The sequence below is a fragment of the Mobula hypostoma genome, chromosome 17, assembly GCF_963921235.1.
Source record: "Mobula hypostoma chromosome 17, sMobHyp1.1, whole genome shotgun sequence".
In the NCBI taxonomy this organism is placed as follows: domain Eukaryota; kingdom Metazoa; phylum Chordata; class Chondrichthyes; order Myliobatiformes; family Myliobatidae; genus Mobula; species Mobula hypostoma.
In genome coordinates, this window is record NC_086113.1 from 56,810,127 (window position 1) to 56,832,648 (window position 22,522).

The 22,522-nt window shown below is 41.9% G+C and overlaps 2 protein-coding genes across 2 annotated transcripts in view; one reads left to right on the forward strand and one right to left on the reverse strand.

Moving 5' to 3' along the window:
• LOC134358048 (ataxin-1-like) overlaps positions 1–22,522 on the reverse strand; it is a 478,119-nt gene that overhangs the window by 105,755 nt on the left and 349,842 nt on the right. The window lies entirely within an intron of this gene.
• Positions 1–22,522, forward strand: part of LOC134357748 (GMP reductase 1) — a 93,463-nt gene that overhangs the window by 37,789 nt on the left and 33,152 nt on the right. The window contains exons 4-6 of the mRNA XM_063069376.1: positions 4,586–4,759; positions 6,991–7,072; positions 20,242–20,348. Of these exons, the coding sequence (XP_062925446.1) occupies positions 4,586–4,759; positions 6,991–7,072; positions 20,242–20,348 (363 nt within the window). The remainder of the gene's footprint in view (positions 1–4,585; positions 4,760–6,990; positions 7,073–20,241; positions 20,349–22,522) is intronic.

The following is a 22,522-nucleotide window of genomic DNA, read 5'->3' on the forward strand; positions in this document are numbered from 1 at the left end:
GGCGGAGGACAAGCTTGCTCGCAGTTAGTTTTTACAATGTCTCCTGAGACGGTGATGTGCCTCTCATGTGAGATGTGGCAGTCTTGGGGGAACTCCCCTCTCCCGCAGAGTCACATCTGCCAGAAGTGCATACGGCTGGGCGATCTGGAAGACCGTGTAAGGAATCTGGAGCAGCAGCTGGATGACCTTCGACTCAAAAGGGAGAATGAGGCAGTCATAGATGAGAGCTACAGAGAGGTAGTCACACCTAGGCTGTCGGAAGCAGGTCGTTGGGTGACAGTCAGAGGGGGGAAGCGAAGGTGAGCAGACAGGTAGTGCAGAACACCCCTGTAGCCATTCCCGTGAATAATAAGTTTACCGTCCTGGATACTGTTGGCGGGGACGACCGACCAGGTGTGAGCCACGGCGGCAGGGCCTCTGGCACTGAGTCTGACCCTGTGGTGCAGAAGGGTGGGATGGAGAAGAGGAGAGCTGTCGTCATTGGAGACTCTATAGTCAGGGGAGCAGACAGGAGATTTTGTGGACGTGAGAAGGACACCCACATGGTTTGTTGCCTCCTGGGTGCCAGGGTCCGGGATGTCTCTGACCGGGTGCACGACATCCTGGTACAATTGGGAAAGCAACCAGAAGTCGTGATACATATAGGGACCAACGACACAGGCAGGAAGAGGGATGAGGTCCTGAAGTGTGAGTTTCGGGAACTAGGCAGAAGGCTGAAGAACAGGACCTCAAGGGTGGCGTTCTCAGGATTGCTGCCAGTGCTACGTGACAGTGATGGTAAGAATTGGAGGAGATGGCAGTTGAATGCGTGGCTGAGGAGTTGGTGCAGGGAGCAGAGTTTTAGATTTTTAAATCATTGGGATCTCTTCTGGAGAAGGTGGGACCAGTACAGATTGGATGGGTTGCACCTGAACTTGAGGGGGAGCAATATCCTTGCAGGTAGGTTTGCTGGCATGGTTCGGGAGGGTTTAAACTAATTTGCAAAGGGGATGGGACCCAGAGCGATAGAGCAGTGAAAGAAGTGCATGGAGTAAAGCCAGATCTAACATAGAGGCTTTGAGGAAAGAGAAGCAGAATAAATGGTATAAAGACAGTAAGGTAGAAGGGCTGAAATGTGTGTATCTCAATGCAAGAAGCATCAGGAACAAAGGTGATGAACTAAGAGCTTGGATACATACATGGAATTATGATGTAGTGGCCATTACAGAGACTTGGCTGGCACCAGGGCAGGAATGGATTCTCAATATTCCTGGATTTCAGTGCTTTAAAAGGGATAGAGAGGGGGAAAAAGGGGAGGAGGGGTGGCATTACTGGTCAGGGATACTATTACAGCTACAGAAAGGGTGGGTAATGTAGCAGGATCCTCTTTTGAGTTAATATGGGTGGAAGTCAGGAACAGGAAGGGAGCAATTACTCTATTGGGGGTATTCTATAGGCCCCCTGGTAGCAGCAGAGATACAGAGGAGCAGATTGGGAGGCAGATTTTGGAAAGGTGCAAAAATAACAGGGTTGTTATCATGGGTGACTTTAACTTCCCTAATACTGATTGGCACCTGATTAGTTCCAAGGGTTTAGATGGGGCAGAGTTTGTTAAGTGTGTCCAGGACGGATTCCTGTCACAGTATGTGGACAGGCCGACCGGGGGAATGCCATACTAGATCTAGTACTAGGTAATGAACGAGGTCAGGTCACAGATCTCTCAGTGGGTGAGCATCTGGGCGACAGTGACCACCGCTCCCTGACCTTTAACATTATCATGGAAAAGGATAGAATCAGAGAGGACACTGAAAATTTTTAATTGGGGAAAGGCAAATTATGAGGCTATAAGGCTAGAACTTGCGGGTGTGAATTGGGATGATGTTTTTGCAGGGAAATGTACTGTGGACATGTGGTCAATGTTTAGAGATCTCTTGCGGGATGTTAGGGATAAATTTGTCCCGGAGGAAGATAAAGAATGGTAGGGTGAAGGAACCATGGGTGACAAGTGAGGTGGAAAATCTAGTCAGGTGGAAGAAGGCAGCATACATGAGGTTTAGGAAGCAAGGATGAGATGGGTCTATTGAGGAATATAGGGAAGCAAGAAAGGAGCTTAAGAAGGGGCTGAGAAGAGCAAGAAGGGGGTATGAGAAGGCCTTGGCGAGTAGGGTAAAGGAAAACCTCAAGGCATTCTTCAATTATGTGAATTAAAAAAAGATGACAGGAGTGAAGGTAGGACCGATTAGAGATAAAGGTGGGAAGATGTGCCTGGAGGCTGTGGAAGTGAGCGAGGTCCTCAATGAATACTTCTCTTCGGTATTCACCAATGAGAGGGAACTTGATGGTGAAGACAATTTGAGTGAGGTTGATGTTCTGGAGCATGTTGATATTAAGGGAGAGGAGGTGTTGGAGTTGTTAAAATACATTAGGATAGATAAGTCCCCGGGGCCTGATGGAATATTCCCCAGGCTGCTACACGAGGCGAGGGAAGAGATTGCTGAGCCCCTGGCTAGGATCTTTATGTCCTCGTTGTCCATGGGAATAGTGCTGGAGGATTGGAGGGAGGCGAATGTTGTCCCCTTGTTCAAAAAAGGTAGTAGGGATAGTCCGGGTAATTATAGACCAGTGAGCTTTACGTCTGTGGTGGGAAAACTGTTGGAAAAGATTCTTAGAGATAGAATCTATAGGCATTTAGGCAATCATGGTCTGATCAGGGACAGTCAGCATGGCTTTGTGAAGGGCAGATCGTGTCTAACAAGCCTGATAGAGTTCTTTGAGGAGGGGACCAGGCATATAGATGAGGGTAGTGCAGTGGATGTGATCTATATGGATTTTAGTAAGGCATTTGACAAGGTTCCACACGGTAGGCTTATTCAGAAAGTCAGAAGGCATGGGATCCAGGGAAGTTTGTCCAGGTGGATTCAGAATTGGCTTGCCTGCAGAAGGCAGAGGGTCGTGGTGGAGGGAGTACATTTGGATTGGAGGATTGTGACTAGTGGTGTTCCACAAGGATCTGTTCTGGGACCTCTATTTTTCGTGATTTTTATTAACGACCTGGATGTGGGGGTAGAAGGGTGGGTTGGCAAGTTTGCAGACGACACAAAAGTTGGTGGTGTTGTAGATAGTGTAGAGGTTTGTCAAAGATTGCAGAGAGACATTGATAGGATGCAGAAGTGGGCTGAGAAGTGGCAGATGGAGTTCAACCCGGAGAAGTGTGAGGTGGTACACTTTGGAAAGACAAACTCCAAGGCAGAGTACAAAGTAAATGGCAGGATACTTGGTAGTGTGGAGGAGCAGAGGGATCTCGGGGTACATGTCCACAGATCCCTGAAAGTTGCCTCACAGGTAGATAGGGTAGTTAAGAAAGCTTATGGGGTGTTAGCTTTCATAAGTCAAGGGATAGAGTTTAAGAGTCGCGATATAATGATGCAGCTCTATAAAATTCTGGTTAGGCCACACTTGGAGTATTGTGTCCAGTTCTGGTCACATCACTATAGGAAGGATGTGGAAGCATTGGAAAGGGTACAGAGGAGATTTAGCAGGATGCTGCCTGGTTTAGAGAGTATGCATTATGATCATCGATTAAGGGAGCTAGGGCTTTACTCTTTGGAGAGAAGGAGGATGAGAGGAGACATGATAGAGGTGTACAAGATAATAAGAGGAATAGATAGAGTGGATAGCCAGTACCTCTTCCCCAGGGCACCACTGCTCAATACAAGAGGACATGGCTTTAAGGTAAGGGGTGGGAAGTTCAAGGGGGATATTAGAGGAAGGTTTTTTTACTCAGAGAGTGGTTGGTGCATGGAATGCACTGCCTGAGTCAGTGGTGGAGGCAGATACACTCGTGAAGTTTAAGGGACTACTAGACAGGTATATGGAGGAATTTAAGGTGGCGGCTTATATGGGAGGCAGGGTCTGAGGGTCGGCACAACATTGTGGGCCGAAGGGCCTGTACTGTGCTGTACTATTCTATGTTCTATCACTACTAACTTCCTCTTCCTTTCCCTCCCCTTCTGAGCCACAGGGCCAGACTCTGTGCCAGAGGCACGGCCACTGTTGCTTCTCCCAGGTAGGCTGTCCCCCCAACAGTACTCAAACAGGAGTATTTTGTACGTATTAGTCCATGGAGGAAAGGAATTTGTGCTGATTAGCTGGTAAGAGTCTTGAAAAAAGTTATCTTTGGCTTCAGTGCAGATGGAATGTAAAGTTGAGTGTCCTCATGAATAAAGTGCTTGAGTAGATATCTGAACCCTTTTTGAGTTATAACTGGGGCTTGTACCTAGTTTTTCTGCTCATTAGCACCAGTGTGCATTTAATGAATACAGCTCATTAGCTGAGAATGAACTTGACCAGAGTCCCAAGAGGCCTGTAAGAATTTCTACTAAGTAGTTTTAATAAAAAGAAAATTCCATGTGGTCAACTAACCGTCTACTCAGATTTCTGATAAGTACCCCTCCAAACACCACCCCCCCACCCACCATCAAGGGCAGAGCTGAGGGCAGGAATTTCTCGTCTTAATGCTCTCGCTCAGATTTGTTTGAGTACAGCAAATGATTTAGACAGACCTTTAATGAATTCTCTCTCCTTCTGCCTGTTTACCTCTTATCAGAATGTGGCTGTCAGTTCTGGCACTGGTCAGGCAGACCTGGATAAGCTCTGTGAGATTCTAAAAGCAATCCCAGCCATCAACTACATCTGCCTAGATGTTGCAAATGGATACTCAGAGTACTTTGTGGAATCTGTCAAAACTGTTCGGGCCAAGTTTCCGAAACACACCATCATGGTAAGTCTTTATGCTTCTTTCATTTCAAAATGCTGGCAGCATTTCTAAACTGCCAATTTAGCGTGGCAAGCTGTCATTGCATTCTCCAGTTTGGTGTCACCAACAAAGCTTTACACCAGTTACTCTTTCCACAACTTGAATATCCAATTCGGCCAAGTTGGGAGCTTGTAGACTGGAGTTGTTGCCAACTGCAAAACTGAGGTGGTTGTCAGGAACTTTCAGGTGAACTTTCAACGTTCACCAAACCACAAGCCTGGCGCAAGTCGTAGACATGGTGTCGTGCATTTTCATTAAGTGTAGCCACAGAAGATTAAAAACAGGACATTGAACATCCAAATGAGCAATGTGATTGAGGTAAGGAAAGCCAACCACCTCTCACTGGAGAATGCTGGAAGCACTCAGCAGGCCAGGCTGCATGTGTGGAAAGGGAAACATTACAGACCATTGACCTGTAATCGGAGTTCTGGCGAAAGGCCATTGACCTGAACTATTGACTTTGTCCCTGTCCCCACAGATGCTGCCTGACCTGCTGAGCGTTCCCAGCATTCTCTCTATTTCCAGTCTTGCTTTTGAACCTCAGCTACATATGTCCAGAACACTAAGTCACTGGAGGTGTCAATTGCGGACACGAAGTAGCACTCTTATGTTGTAGGTAAGGTTGTGGTCAAGTCCCATTCTGGAGACTTGAGGGGAAGTGGTGGAAGCAGATATGCTTGGTTGAGGCATTTAGATAAGTAAACAGGCAGGGAATAGTGGGGTATGGACATCGTGAGGATGTGGGATTAGTTAAAATTAGCATTGTGGCTGCCACAGAAATTGTAGGTTAAAGGGCCAGTTCTTGTGCTTGTACTGCTCCTGTGTTTCAATAAGATTACCCCTCATTCCTCTCAACTCCATAGTTTACAGATCCATCTTTTTTTTGGTTGCTTGTGACGGGAGAGCTTGCACAACCCAGAAATTAGTCCAGAAAATATTAGGGTTGGAAGCCGCTGAGTGATACCTTTATATAAAGGCATCAGAACTTTGTGTGTTACTCCAGGCATCGCTTGAACATTCCTAACAACACTTTTTTTTCTCTCTAAACTCCAATCTCCTTACAGTCAAGACTAATGTCACCTGCCTTTGTAACTAACTGCTGCATTTGACCACAATCTTTTGATGATCCACGAAGGACAGACTGTCCAGCTGACTGAGACACTGCAGGGCAATGTGCCAAACCCACCCTTCACAGCACCAGGGACAGATAGAACCTCACTACCCACTTACTTTGGGTCCACACAGCGCCTGATGCAGCCACACACAAAGGTGGTCATGAGGACGAGGGCAACGTTGAGTTACTCTTTTGCCTCCATTCTTGATTCTTGTGCATTGTGATCCGTCAGACTTGCTCCATATTAGATCCCAGGAGTATGTCCTCGGTGATTTCCAAGGCAGAGGAGTGGGATCTGGCTACAGCAGAGCATATCGCAACTGATGACCAAGTTTCTCCCAGTATTGTCAATGAACACAATTTCAACAGATTCCACTTTTGTTTGGCCTTCGCAATCTGCTCCAACCATTTGTTGTTGAACACCTCAGTCCCTCTGAGCCAGATACCCAGCACCTTCGGGTCATCAGACCTGACAGTGAAGGAGATGTTGAGTCATTTGGGAAGTTGTTGAACAGCATGGTCTCACTCTTCCTTTGACTCTATCCCTGTATGCCAATTAGACTGGTTGCCGATGCTGATCAGTCTGTGCATTGACCTGGGGATCTAAACAGAAGATGGCGATGTCATCCCTGTACAGGGAGGTTTTGACCTGGGTGCATCTCCTGACAGTCAGTGTTACCCTCTTGTGCTTTTGTCCCTCCTGATTTGGCAAAGGGTTCGGTGTTGACCAGGCGGGCGTCACTTCTGCACATGGGTAGTGGCATTCCAGATTGCAAGACTACCTAAGAACTTACTGCCTGGTACAGCACAGGTTTGGTCTGGATGGATCAACTACCCCACAACAGACTAGACCTGTTTGCTGATGGTCTTGGACAGGATTTGCAGATCCTTTTGCTCTCTGTGTCTGCTAATGTAGACATGATCAATAAATTTGCTTTCTGCCATAGCATGGGCTAAAATAATGCAGAGTTTTGTGATAGTTTGAAGGCATGCCCTTAGTCACTCTTGGCCATCTCACCAGCCTGTCATTGTGTTCCAGAATCTTCTGCTTTCTCTGACGCTTGTCACTTTCAAACTCTAGGCTGGTAACGTAGTGACGGGGGAAATGGTTGAAGAACTTATTCTCTCAGGAGCTGACGTTATCAAAGTGGGCATCGGACCAGGTAAATGAACAGAGTGCCGTAACGCAAGGGGCTAAAGTAACTTGGTTTTAGCTTCAGCTGGTTTGTAACAGTCACAATGAGTTGCATAAATCCTTGTTCATTGAGTAGAGATGCCATCTGTGACGGATACTTGGATAGCAGCTTTGAAAGTTATATGATAGTTATGCAGCACAAAAACAGGTCCTTTGGCTCTACTCATTCGTACTGACTGAGATGTCAATCTGAGCTCGTCCCAATTGCCTGCGACGGGCACAACGTAGCTCATGAAGCTTCAGTGACCCAGGTTCAGTTCTCATCTCTGGTACTTGATGTGGAATTTGCTTGTTCTCCCTGTGACTGTGCTCTCCTCCCACATCCTAAAGGGTTAATTGTCGATTGTAAGTGAGAGCGGATGAGTGGGAAAGTGGATAGAAATATAGGGAGAGTAAAAGGAGATGGGTGTAAATTGGTGATTGACAGTCAGCAAGGGGGCAAGTTCCCAGCTGTACTTTAGTGACCAGTAGAATATTGTTATGTTTTGAGGTACACTGACAATGAACACACACACTGTATGATCGATATGCACTGAGTGTTCACACCCAAGGCAGGTGCCACACCCTTTAATTACATGCTCGTGGCAGGTGGCAACTAATCACTACCCTTTTAACTCAGCAATTCATTAAACTTTGGTATTTCTTTTCTCTATTTATCACACTTTTTTTCTGAAACCTCTGCCAAGAAGGTTTGGAAGGGGTTGTTCTTGGCACCAATAATTTATAGATAATTAAAAGTAAAATCCCAGACTACAAGGCGATAAATTAAGGAGAGGTTAAATATTTTGGAGGGTTTCTGATTCACACCCACAGGAGCTGGGAGGGAAATCTTTGCATTCCTTTCTTTCTTTTGAAGGGGACACACACACGCACATCCTGCATATGAATGAAAAGAGCCTCTCTCGTAAGTGCTTCCTGCCCTGTCCAGACAGGATCCAGATGCTGGAAACCTGTGAGCAAAGCTCAGTGGAGAATGGACATGCAACTGATCGGGAGCTGGCCAGGTACCCTTGCACAAACTGTACCACCAAGGTCTTCCGTAAAAATCTGAGAAATCCATTGGCTGGATACAAGGCATCTTGTGATCAGGAATTTGGCTGGTTTAGGGTATCATCCCCAGGAAGAGATGTTGGATATTCCATCCATGTCATCAACTGACTCAGCAGAGCTGCTGCAGTGGGTGCCCGTGTGACAGGGAGTAGAATTATCAACCAGAACTCCTCATCCTGCAGGTCATTCTCCACCATCCACATCTGACAAGTGAGTCTTTTAGAAAGTTATAGGAATTCAGGGCCAGCATTGTTGCAGTAAGGGTGCACAACAAAGATAGCAAGAGGAGGCAACCTTTGATGACAAAGGACATTGCAAATCTGATCAGGAAGCATGTGACAGATATAGGCAATTAAGATCAAGTGAGTCTCTTTAGGAACATAACGTGTGGAGGAAAGAACTTAAGAATGAAGTTAGGCCAAGAAAGGACTATGATATATTGTGAAATGCCTCAAAAAGGCAGCTTCCATCATTAAGGACCCCCATCACCCAGGACGTGCCCTCTTCTCATTGCTACCATCAGGAAGGAGGTACGGGAGCCTGAAGGCACACACAACCATTCAGGAAGAGCTTCTTCCCCTCTGCCATCCGATTTCTGAATGGACATTGAATCCACAAACACTACCTCACTACTTTTATTTTTATTTTTGCACTACTTATTTAATTATTTTGTATATATTTACTTTAATTCACGTTTTTTTTCCCATTATTTTGATTGCATTGTACTGCTGCCTCAGAAGCAACAAATTTCTTGACATATGCCAATGATATCAAACCTGATTCTGATTCAGAAAAAAAGGTTAAGGAGCATCCAAAGGCATTTTATAAGCATATAATTATCTAAAGGGTATCCGGGGAAAGGTGGGACCAAAGGGGTAATCTGTATATGGAGCCATGAGATGTGGGCAAGGCCACATTCTCATCTGCACTCATCAAGGAGAAAAGTCATAGAAAATGCTGAGTTCAGAAGTGGGAGGCTAAGTGGAGTATCTCACTATCAGGACGAAGGAGGTTTTGGATGTCAAAGTGCATACGATCTATCCCAGGTTGCTATAGAAAACAAGGCAAGAGATATTGCATCTGCAAGTGAATTACTAGAAGAATGGAAAACAGCAGAAAATAGAGATAAAAACTGCAGATTCCAGAAATCTGAAACAAATAGAGAAAATGCAAGAAGTTCTGTAGGTCAGGCTTCATCTGGGGGAAGGGAAATAGTCGACAATTCAGGTTGGAGACCCTTTGTTAGAGTTTGCTAATAACTAATTTTGCTCTCCAGTAAGGCAATAGGGATCAGCCAGGTGACTGCAGGCCACTGAACCTTGCTAAGTGGTACAGAAATTATTCCAGAAATGTACGGGATAGGTTTTGCATACGTTTGGAAAGGTGGTGAAAACTGAGAGGGTGAGCATGGGTTTGTTCAGGGTAAATTCACTTTAACTAAGTAGTTTTTTGAAGAGGTGACAAAGGCAGTGTGGTTGACATTGTCTATGTGGCCTTTTGTGAGGCATTTCACAAGGTCTCGTGGTATGCTCATCTAGGTTTAGTACATTACTATCCAAGATGAGCTGCCAGTCAGGATGCCGATCCTGTAGAAAGTCCTTAGCATTTGGGGACCCATACCAAACTTCTTCATCCAGCTGCGGTGAAAGAGGCGCTGCTGTGCTGTTTTCACCTGACAGCCGGTATGTACAGACCACGTGAGATCCTCGGTGATCTGTATACCAAGGAACTTAAAGCTGTTCACCCTGTCAACCCCAGATCCACTGATGCCAATAGGGGTTAGCCTGTCTCCATTCCTCCTGTAGTCCATGATCATCTCCTTTGTTTTTGCAACATATATTCACTAAGAGGTAGAGTGCTAAGGAATATTGAAAAGCAGAGAGACTGAAGGTTCAAATCCATAGTTCCCTGAACGTAGTTACACAAATAACTCATGATGTTGGGGAGGTGGTTGGGCCATGGAGGAGTATATTGCATGCTTGCCTTTATAAATAAGAGCTTACGTTGCACCTTTATAAAATACTTGTTTTTATGAAGTATAACAGGAGTACTGAGTGCATGTCTGGATGCCACACTACAGGAAGGATGTAGAGTTCTGGGGAGAGATTGGATAGAGTGGGTTGGTTTTTCCTTGGAGTGTAGGTGGCTGATAGAAGTTTATATAAGTACATTGGATAGTTGCTAGCTTTGCCCTATTTTAAAAACAAGTATCAAAATCAAGAGCATGTGGATTTAAAGTGAGATGAAAGAGCTTTACAGGGAACCTGAGGGGTATTTTTGTTTACACACAAGGCGTGATTCATATCTGGAACAGTGGAGATATAGTGGAGTCAGATACAATTATTATACTTGACCGACTTGTGGACAGGCTGTTGGGCAAGGCGTAAAACGATGTCGACCTAATGTGTGCAAATGGGTTAATGTAGATGGACAAAAAAGATGTCATGGATGTGGTGGGTCAAGAGGCTTGTTTCTGCACTGTGTGATTTATGATTCTGTGCAAAAATAATATCTGCATGAAGTGTTTTTAATTTCTTAAAAATCTTTCTACACTTAATAGTTTGGTTCATACCTTTTAAATTCCAAAATATATTGATTTTAATGAGATCCATATTTAAAATTTAATTTAAAAATTCTTTAAAGTAATCTAACGCACAGGCGCAGCCTAAATCGGAAGACAGGTCGAGGCTTGACTCGATCAGAAAGAACAGCAAGATGATTGACAGAGAGAAACCCCTCAGGACTGCCCAGTCGAAAAAAAACTAACCTAATAGTAAACAAGATGAAAATCGCTTTTTTTAAATTTTGGAAGGGACCCTTATTTCATTCTTTATCAGTAAATAAAATAAGAGGGGTATCTATTCTTATTAATTCTAAAATCCCTTTTGTTCATTTTAATACTGTTACTGAGTTAATTGGAAGATATTTAGTTGTTACTGGTTTGTCGTGTGGTCAAAAGGTGGCTTTGGTTTGTGTATATGCACCTAATACAGACAGCCCCGATTTTTTTTTTAAGAAGCTATTTTCTGTATTGCCAAATTTAAATGAATATAAGTTGATTATGGGCGGTGACTTTAACTGTTGTTTTAACCCTTTGATTGACAGATTGTCCATCAATCTGTCACTTCCTAATAAAGCTGCAACTTGTATTAATTTTTTTATTATTATAAAAATAAATAGAATAAATTCTTTTTTATTAGAATTCTGGTCGACATTCGGAGATTTAAATTTCCTAAAGAAAAAAAATTTTCTTTTTTTTCCACATGTATATCATAAATATTCAAGAATTGATTTTTTTCTTGGATACGCGATTGGTGCCCCCTGTTGTTGAATGTGCCTATGATGTGATTGCGTTGTCAGATCATGCACCTATGAAACTAACTTTGGGATTTTCTGATAATATTTACAGACCTCAGTGGAGATTTAATATTTCATTGTTGCAGATTCAACTTTTGTAAATTTTATTAGAGAACAAATCTCTCTATGTTTTGAATTGAATACAACTGAGGGAATGTCAAATTTGGTTATTTGGGATATGATGAAATCTTTTCTTTGGGGACAGATAATTTCATATTCAGTAGGTTCAAGGAGGAAAACTAAGGTGGAACTTTTGCTGATCACTATTAGGATTAAAGAAATAGATAAACTCTATTCAGTAACGCCTAGTGAAGATCTCTTTGAGGAAAGGGTGGAACTCCAAGCACGACATGATTTGCTTTTGACTTTTCCCATTGAACAGCAACTTTTTAATTCCAAAAGCCAATTTTATATACACAGAGACAAATCAGGCAAATTATTAGCTGGTCAGTTAAAAGCAAGTATGGCTAGAAGATCAATCCTGAAAATAAGAAGACCTGATAGAACTACAATGGTAGATCCTTATGAAATTAATAAGAGATTTATGGATTTCTACTCTAATCTTTATGAGTCTGAATTTTCAGATAATATTACTTTTATGAATAGTTTTTTGCAAAAAGTGAATATACCTAAAATTTCTATTTAAGATGTGAATACATCAGATGCACCTATTAAACAAGAGGAAATAGCAAGGGCTATATCCTCTCTTTAATCAGCTAAAGCTCTGGTACCGGATGGATATACAGTGGAATTTTACAAGACTTTTACTGATAAACTTATACTTTATTTATGTCAAGTTTTCACTGACTCTATATTCTCTGGGACTCTCCCGAAAACTTTCTATGAAGCTTCAATATTTTTAATTCTGAAAAAAGATAAAGATTTATCTGAATGCGCCTCTTATAGACCAATTTCTCTATTGAATGTGGATTTTAAAATTCTCTCTGATTTTGGCTAATAGACTTGAGAGTATCTTACCTACTGTTATTTCCAATGACCAAACTGGATTTATTAAAAATAGATATTCACATTTTAATATTTGCAGATTATTAAATATTATTCACTCTTCACCATCTAAAGAATCTGAATATGTTGTTTCTCTTGATGCAGAGAAAGCTTTTGACAGGGTGGAGTCATCTTACTTGGGGTTTTGGAAAGATTTAATCTTGGTCCGGGATTTATTTCCTGGATCAAGCTGATCTATCATGCTCCCATGGCTACTGTTATAACTGATAATCAAAAATCTCCCTATTTTAGATTGCATAGGGGTATTCCACAGGGATGCCCTCTTGGCCCTTTATTATTTAATTTGGCCTTGGAACCCCTTGCTATTGCTCTTAGAGATTCTAACACTGTTCAAGGTATTAAGAGAGGGGACAAAGTACACAAGGTTCTGTTATATGGAGATGACCTGTTAGTTTATATTTCAGATCCAAGGAAATCTATTCCTTCTATGTTATCTATATTTTCTGAATTTAGTAGCTTTTCTGGCTATAAATTAAATTTACATAAAAGTGAGTTATTTTCTATTAATAATTACTCGGATCCAAATCATATAACCATATAACAATTACAGCATGGAAACAGGCCATCTCGGCCCTTCTAGTCCGTGCCTAACTCTTACTCTCACCTAGTCCCACCGACCTGCACTCAGCCCATAATCCTGCATTCCTTTCCTGTCCATATATCTATCCAATTTAACTTTAAACGACAACATTGAACCTACCTCAACCACTTCTGCTGGAAGCTTCTTCCACACAGCTACCACTCTCTGAGTAAAGAAGTTCCCCCTCATGTTACCCCTAAACTTTTGCCCTTTAACTCTCAACTCATGTCCTCTTGTTTGAATCTCCCCCACTCTCAATGGAAAAAGCCTATCCACATCAACTCTATCTATCCACCTCATAATTTTAAATACCTCTATCAAGGCCCCCCTCAACCTTCTACGCTCCAAAGAATAAAGACCTAACTTGTTCAACCTTTCTCTGTAACTTAGGAGATGAAACCCAGGCAACATTTTAGTAAATCTCCTCTGTACTCTCTCAATTTTATTGACACCTTTCCTATAATTCGCTGACCAGAACTGTACACAGTACTCCAAATTTGGCCTCACCAATGCCTTATACAATTTCAACATTACATCCCACCTCCTATACTCAGTGCTCTGATTTATAAAGGCCAGCATATCAAAAGTTTTCTTCACCACCCCATCCACATGAGATTCCACCTTCAGGAAACTATGCACCATTATTCCTAGATCCCTCTGTTCTACTGCATTCCCCAATGCCCTACCATTTACCATGTATGTCCTATTTTGATTAGTCGTACCAAAATGTAGCACCTCACATTTTTCAGCATTAAACTCCATCTGCCATCTTTCAGCCCACTCTTCTAAGTGGTCTAAATCTCTCTGAAAGCTTTGAAAACCTACTTCATTATCCACAACGCCACCTATCTTAGTATCATCTGCATACTTACTAATCCAATTTACCACCCCGCCATCCAGATCATTAATATATATGACAACATTGGACCCAGTACAGATCCCTGAGGCACACCGCTACACACTGTCCTCCAATCTGACACACAGTTATCCACCACTACTCTCTGGCGTCTCCCATCCAGCCACTGCTGAGTCCATTTTACTACTTCAATATTAGTGCCTAACGATTGAACCTTCCTAACTAACCTTCCGTATGGAACCTTGTCAAAGGCCTTACTTAAGTCCATATAGACAACATCCACCGCTTTACCCTCGTCAACTTTCCTAGTAACCTCATCAAAAAATTCAATAAGATTTGTCAAACATGACCTTCCACGCACAAATCCATGTTTACTGTTCCTAATCAGACTCTGTCTATCCAGATAATTATATATACCATCTCTAAGAATACTTTCCATCAATTTACCCACCACTGACGTCAAACTCACAGACCAAAAATTGCTAGGTTTACTCTTAGAACCCTTTTTAAACAATGGAACCACATGAGCAAAAGGACAATGGTCCGGCACCATCCCCGTTTCTAATGACATTTGAAATACTTCTGTCAGAGCCCCTACTATTTTCACACTAACTTCCCTCAAGGTCCTAGGGAATATCTTGTCTGGACCCGGAGACTTATCCATTTTTATATTCCTTAAAAGTGCCAGTACTTCCTCTTCTTTAATTATCATACTTTCCATAACTACCCTTCTTGTTTCCGTTACCTTACACAATTCAATATCCTTCTTCTTAGTGAATACCGAAGAAAAGAAATTGTTCAAAATCTCCCCCATCTCTTGGCTCCACACATAGCCGTCCACTCTGATTCTCTAAGGGACCAATTTTATCCCTCACTATCCTTTTGCTATTAGTATAACTGTAGAAACCCTTTGGATTTATTTTCACCTTACTCGCCAAAGCGACCTCATATCTTCTTTCAGCTTTTCTAATTTCTTTCTTGAGATTCTTTTTACATTCTTTATACTCCTCGAGCACCTCATTAACTCCAAGCTGCCTATATTTATTGTAGATCTCTCTCTTTTTCCGAACCAAGTTTCCAATATCCCTTGAAAACCATGGCTCTCTCTCAAACTTTTAACCTTTCCTTTCAACCTAACAGGAACATAAAGATCCTGTACCCTCAAAATTTCACCTTTAAATGACCTCCATTTCTCTATTACATCCTTCCCATAAAACAAATTGTCCCAATCCACTCCTTCTAAATCCTTTCGCATCTCCTCAAAGTTAGCCTTTCTCCAATCAAAAATCTTAACCCTGGGTCCAGTCCTCCATAATTATATTGAAACTAATGACATATTGAAACTGGACCCGAAGTGCTCCCCAACACATACCTCCATCACCTGACCTATCTCATTCCCTAACAGGAGATCCAACACTGCCCCTTCTCTAGTTGGTACCTCTATGTATTGCTGCAAAAAACTATCTAGCACACATTTGACAAACTCCAAACCATCCAGTCCTTTTGCAGAATGGGCTTCCCAATCTATGTGAGGAAAATTAAAATCTCCCACAATCACAACCTTGTGCTTACTACAAATATCTGCTATCTCCTTACAAATTTGCTCCTCCAATTCTCGGTCCCTATTAGGTGGTCTATAATACACCCCTATAAGCATCACTACACCTTTCCCATTCCTCAATTCCACCCAAATAGCCTCCCTAGACGAGTCCACTGATCTATCCTGCTAGAGCACCACTGTTATATTTTCTCTGACAAGCAATGCAGCACCTCCCCCTCTTGCCCCTCCTATTCCATCACATCTGAAGCAACGAAATCCTGGAATATTTAGTTGCCAATCACACCCCTCCTGCAGCCATGTTTCACTAATAGCTACAACGTCATATTTCCAGGTATCAATCCATGCTCTAAGCTCACCCACCTTTCTTACAATGCTCCTAGCATTAAAATAGATGCATTTAAGAAACTCTCCACTTCTTACTCTCTGTTTATCCTTAATGGAGCACACAACTTTGTCATCTTTTTCTTCCTTCTCCCCTACATCTTTGGTCTGAGTGCTCCCGATCTCTGTCCCCTGCCTATCCTCCCTCACACACTGTCTACTAGCTTTCTCTATTTGTGAACTGACCTCCTGTCTCCTAGTCTCTTCAATTTGATTCCCACCCCCCAACCTTTCTAGTTTAAAGTCACCTCAGTAGCCTTCGCAAATCTCCCCGCCAGGATATTGGTCCCCCTAGGATTCAAGTGCAACCTGTCCTTTTGTACAGGTCACACCTACCCCAAAAGAGGTCCCAATGATCCAAAAACCTGAATCCCTGCCCCCTGCTCCAATCCCTCAGCCACGCATTTATCCTCCACCTCATTGCATTTCTACTGTCACTGTCGCATGGCACAGGCAGTAATCCCGAAATTACTACCTTTGCGGTCCTTTTTCTCAACTCCCTTCCTAACTCCCTATATTCTCCTTTCAGGACCTCTTCCCTTTTCCTACCTACATCATTGGTACCCATATGTACCACGACCTCTGGCTCCTCTCCCTCCCACTTCAGGATATCTTGGACGTGATCAGAAACATCCTGGACCCTGGCACCGGGGAGGCAATCTACCATCCGGGTCTCCTGACTGTGTCCACAGAATTGCCTATCTGACCCCCTAACTATCGAGTCCCCTATTACTACTGCCCTCCTCTTCCTTTCCCTATGCTTCTTAGCTACAGGGCCGGACTCTGTGCCGGAGGCACGGCCATTGTTGCTTCCCCCAGGTAAGCTGTCCCCCCCAACAGTACTCAAACAGGAGTACTTATTGTCAAAGGGCATAGCCACTGGGGTACTCTCTAGTACCTGACCCTTCCCCTTCCCCCTCCTAACCATGTCTGCCTCCCATGGCCCCGGTGTGACCACCTGCCTGTAACTCCTCTCTATCAATTCCTCACTCTCCCTGACCAGACGAGGGTCATCGAGCTGCAGCTTCAGTTCCCTAACACGGTCCCTTAGGAGCTGCATCTGGGCGCACCTGGCGCAGATGTGGTCGTCCAGGAGGCTGGGAGACTCCAGGACCTCCCACATTCGACACTGGGAACAACGAGTTGCCCTCACGCTCATGCTTCCCACTCTTCTCAAATATCAGGAAAAAATGAAAACCAAACCTTCTTCGCCTCACCCGTTTCCGCCTAAGCCTGTTGAGCCAAAGCCCTTAGCCCTCACTCTGCTTCCGGCTCACTCCGCTGCCCGCAAATCAAATACCTTTAGTATTGCTAAGAATTACTTTACCTATCTTGGTATTAAAATTACTAAAAACTTTAAGGATCTCTATACATTTTTTTCCCATTAATTGGCTACACCAAACAAATGCTTTCTAAATGGTCACCTATGACATTATCATTAATAGGTCGAATTAATGCTATTAAAATAATAGTTTTACCGAAATTTTTATATATATTTCAGGCAGTTCCCTCTTTTGTTTCTAAAAAGTTCTTTGACAGAATAGATTTTATAATTTCATTTTATATTTGGAACAATAAAAATCCTAGATTGAGTAAACCCTTGTTGCAGAAATTAAAGAAGGATGGTGGTATGGCTTTGCCTAACTTTAGAATGTACTATCGGGCAATTAATATTTGATATACAGTATTACTTTTTGGATTCACTATTCAGATATACACGAATGTCCTTCATGGTTGGATCTGGAGGTAAACTCGGTGAAAGGTTTCTCTTTGGCCTCTTTACTGGGAGTTCCTCTTCCCTTTTTGTATTCTAAGATTAGCACACAAGAATTTAATCCCGTTATTAACCATACGTTAAGAATTTGGTTCCAGTTTCGTAGATTCTTTGAGTTTAATAATTTTATTCTTTCTAGTAATATCTATCTCAATTATTTTTTTAAACCATCAATTTTGGATAAGGCCTTTTTAATTTGGAAAACCAAGGGAATAATAACTTTTTCAGATTTGTTTTTAGGGGACTGTTTAATGTCTTTTTATCAGTTAGCGGATAAATATGATTTATCTAATGTACACTTTTTTACATATTAGGAATTTTGTACGTGGTTTGTTACCAAATTACCCTTCTGCTTATCCACCTAATATGATAGATGTTCTCTTTCAGTTTAAACCATTTCAAAAAGGGTTGATAGCTAATTTATAAACGGTTATTGAGTTTACGAATGGTATCTAATGATAAAATTAAACACGCTTGGGACTCGGAACTTCAAGAGTCATTTTCAGATAATCAATGGAGTAAAATTTTTCATTCGGTTAATAACTCATCTATTTGTGCCCATCATTCCTTGATACAGTTCAAGGTAGTGCATTGGGCCCATATGTCAAAGGATAAACTAGCGCATATCTTCTCCAATATTAGTTCTATTTGTGACAGATGTAATACTGGGCTGGCCACTTTAACTCATATGTATTGGTCTTATATAAATCTAGATAACTTTTGGAGAGATGTTTTTAAAACACTATCAGGAGTTTTGGATCTGGATTTACAACCTCATTTGCTTACGGCAATTTTTGGGATGATCCCATCGGAAGCAGGAAATATTCCTGTTTCTGCTCAATGTATGATAGCTTTTTCGACCTTACTGGCTAGGAGAGCCATTTTATTGAAGAGGAAGGATTCTAATCCACCTACGGTCTTTTATTGGCTCTCCTCCATTATGTCCTATTTAAGTTTAGAGAAAATAAGTCGGACATTTGATACATCCTTTAAATTTGAGCAACTATGGCGACCTTTTATCAGTATTTTCATTTAATTTGATTTATTACTTTTTCAATCTTTTTCGAAGTTTTAGATTTGATCAGAAAGTCTTTTTCTCTTCTTTTTTTTGGTCATATCCTCAAAATGGACTGCCCAGTCCCTTTTTTTGTTTTGTTTCTTCTGCTTTTTTAATACAGTGTAGTGGTTTTTTTTCATTTAAAAACCAATGTTTTTTTTTTCCTTTCTCCTTTTAAACTGGTAAGAGGAGAACTGTTATTTTCTTTCTTTATTATATACTTTATACTGGTTTAACAATACCTATGATTTTGACAATATCTATTTTAATCTTGGTTACTGATATTTGAACTAATTCTCCTCTTGATTGTATTTTTTTAAATCAATAAAAAGATTAAGAAAGAAAGGTTTATAATTTTGTGTGTGTGTGTGTTTGTGTATGTACGTTTACAAACTGGGTAATGCTTATGTTGGATGCATCATCTATATAATCTCTGAAGTTGTTAACCAATTGCTAGTACCTACTTGCATTTGGATTGGAGTAGATATGACCCTATTTCTAAAGCACAGGAAACATTTAAATGGCTTGTTTTTTATGAAGGCTTTTCAGATGCAGTGGCAATCAAGTTTGTCTATCACACAACACAAAAAGAACATTAAACCCCTTATCCACCAGCTTTTATTCAACCCAGAGAAACTATATAAAAATTATCACTTAGGATTTAAATGCGAGATTCTGCACATGCTGGAAATCTTGAGCAACATACAGAAAAATGCTGGAGGAACTCAGCAAGTCATGTGACATCTATGGAGGGGAGTAAATGTATATCCCCTCCACAGGTGCTGTCGGATTTGCTGAGTTCCTCCAGCATTTTCTGTGTCATATATGTTTTAGCTGTAGAGAAGCAGGGAATAGTTACAATACAGAAAGACACTATTTGGTCCTTCTCCAAGCAATCTAGTTGGTACCACTGTTTCATCTCCTCTCCTTGGTCCTGCAGACTTTTTCCTCCCCATCTGGGATTGAATCAGCCACTAAAACTCAATTAACAATTTAAAACCAAGCTGCAATCCATGAAGTTGTTCATTGTTCCACCCACCATGAGCAGCTCCAACTCACGAGCACCAACACTTACAAAATGCAAATCATGCTAAAATACGTACTCTGTGCACTAATCTGTCAAATGTCAATGCGGCTTAGCTAGCAAAATCAAATAGTTGTTAGTTCAAGCCCAACACCTGGAATGAAGTACCTAATTTGGGATGGTACTTCAGTATATCATGAGAGAGATGTTCTTTAAAGCAAATCATGGTGTTCATTTAACCTCCACTTAACTGTGCAAATTGACTTCCCAAGACCGTTGACCACCATTCAAATCAAAAGAGTGTGGGACTCTTGCACAGTACCCTGGGCAACAATCCTCCCACAACCTTGCTGCCCCCTTTGCCACAAAATCGATGTGGCTAGTGGTTGTAAAATGGTTTGACGTGTCCAGAGACTGCAGTGAGTCGCCATCTAAGTGCATGGTTCATTTGCTGTAACTGCCTCTCTCTAGGTTCTGTATGCACGACCCGAATTAAAACAGGAGTTGGCTACCCTCAGCTGAGTGCGGTAATAGAATGTGCTGACTCGGCTCACGGTCTCAAAGGGCATATCATCTCGGTGAGTAACTCTCTCACTCATTTATAAGCAGAATCTCGGGAAGGGTACTGGATGAATTATTCCATAATATAAATAGAACCTTATTCTCTCAAATATTTAGCTTTGAGATGGGGAGAGAATGTGCCCATGATAGTTGCACTTGGTTGCTTTACAAGGAATTTGCTTATTGCTCCTATTCCTGATATCGTCACAGTTTGCCGTGTCTGGAGTGGAAATGGCACGTACGGTATATTCATCTGGAGAGTGACTGGTATTTAAAGTGCATTATGTTAATAGCCAGATATTAATTAATGAAGATTATACTGGGAGAATATGACATGAATTATGAGAGATTGCAATTAAGATGTTCAGATTATATAATGGACTGCAATATGTGTAATATGAAATTACCCTGATCATGTTCTGTGAATGACAGGAGATGCAGTAAAACTTGTTTCAAAGTAGTAGAGTTAGCATTTTGAAACTATTATGTAAAACCAATGTTGCAGTCTCAGCTACTCCTGATGTTTAAAGCATCATTGATGAAGCACTACCCTATGTGTATTAAAACCTTGTACTGTAACAGTAGATAGATGGAGAGAGGTGATGTTGAAATCGAACCCACATTTACTACTTCTGCTGGCAGCTCATTCCATACTCTCACCATCCTCTGAGTGAAGAAGTTCCACCTCGTATTCCTCATAAACATTTCACATTTCATCCTTAACCCATGATCTCTAGATCTAGTCTCACCCAACATCAGCAGGAAAAAGCCTGTTTGCATTTTTACCCTAGCTATACACCTCATCATTTTGTATACCTCGGTCAAATTTCCCCCCATTCTCCTACGCTCCAGGGGAAAAAGTCCTAACCTATTCAACCTTTCCCTATAACTCAGGTCCTCAAATCCTGGCAATTTATACATTTTCTCTGTACTCTTTTAATCTTATTAACATATTTCATACAGGTAGATGACCAGAACAGCACACAATATTCCAAATTTGGCGTCATCAAAGTCTTGCACAACTCCAAAATAACATCCTAACTCCTATACTCAGTACTCTGATTTATGAAGGCCAATCTGCCAAAAGCTCTCTCTGACCATGTATACCCATGACACAACTTTCAAAGAATTATGGGTATGTCTTCTGTGTTCTACCACACTCCTCGGTGCCCAGTGTAAATTGGTGGAGCACTGAGGAACAATCTGAAAAGTTAATTGCTTCTCTTTCACCATAGGTTGCCTTGACCTGCTGAGTGTTTCAAGCATCATCTGTTTCTGATTTGAGTCCAATTGTTCTGTAGTTGGCTCGCTCATCTGTATGTTGGCTATCTTCAGATGATTGATGTAACTCTCCACTTTGCAGAATTTTGGAAATTTATAGTCAGAACCTAGATCTTCGCTTTCAGGAAACAGATCATAGAGCATAAGTACAGCAGAGGCACGTTTCTTAAATGTCCCTATTGTATCTGTTTTCTTAAATGTCTGTATTGTATCTGCTTCTACTACCACCCCTGGTGGGCATTTGAAGCACCCACCATTCTGTGCTTTAAAGAAAAATTCTTACCTCTGACAACACCCCCGTCCCATGCTTTCCTTCAATCTCTTTAAAATTATATCCCCTGGTATAAACCATTTCTGCCCTGGTTTATATATCTTATACAAAGTCACTGGCTATCCACTCGATCTATGCCTCTTATCCTCTTGTACGTATCTATCAAGCTGTCTCTCATCCTTCTTCACTCCAAAAAAAAATGCCTGGCACGCTCAACCTAGATCCCTCTGTTCCTCCACACTGCTAGAATTCTGCTGTTAACCCCATATTCTGCTTTCAAATTCAGCTTTCCAAAATGAATCACTTCACACTTTTCCGGGTTGAACTCCATCTGGCCTTCTCAGTGTCTTGTCACCTATGAACTTCTACACTATCCACTACTCCAACCTTCATGTCATCTGCAAATTTACTAATCTACCCTTCCACTTCCTTATCCAAGTCATTTATAAAATACGCAGAAGTATGCATCCCAGAGCAGATCTCTGCAGAATACCGCTGGTCACTGCCTTCCAGGCAGAATACAGCCACCCTCTGCTTTCTGTGGGTAAGCCAATTCTGATTCCTCACAGCCTGGTTTCTCTGGATCCCATGCCTCCTGGCTTTCTACACGACTATGCCACAGGGACCCTTATCAAATGC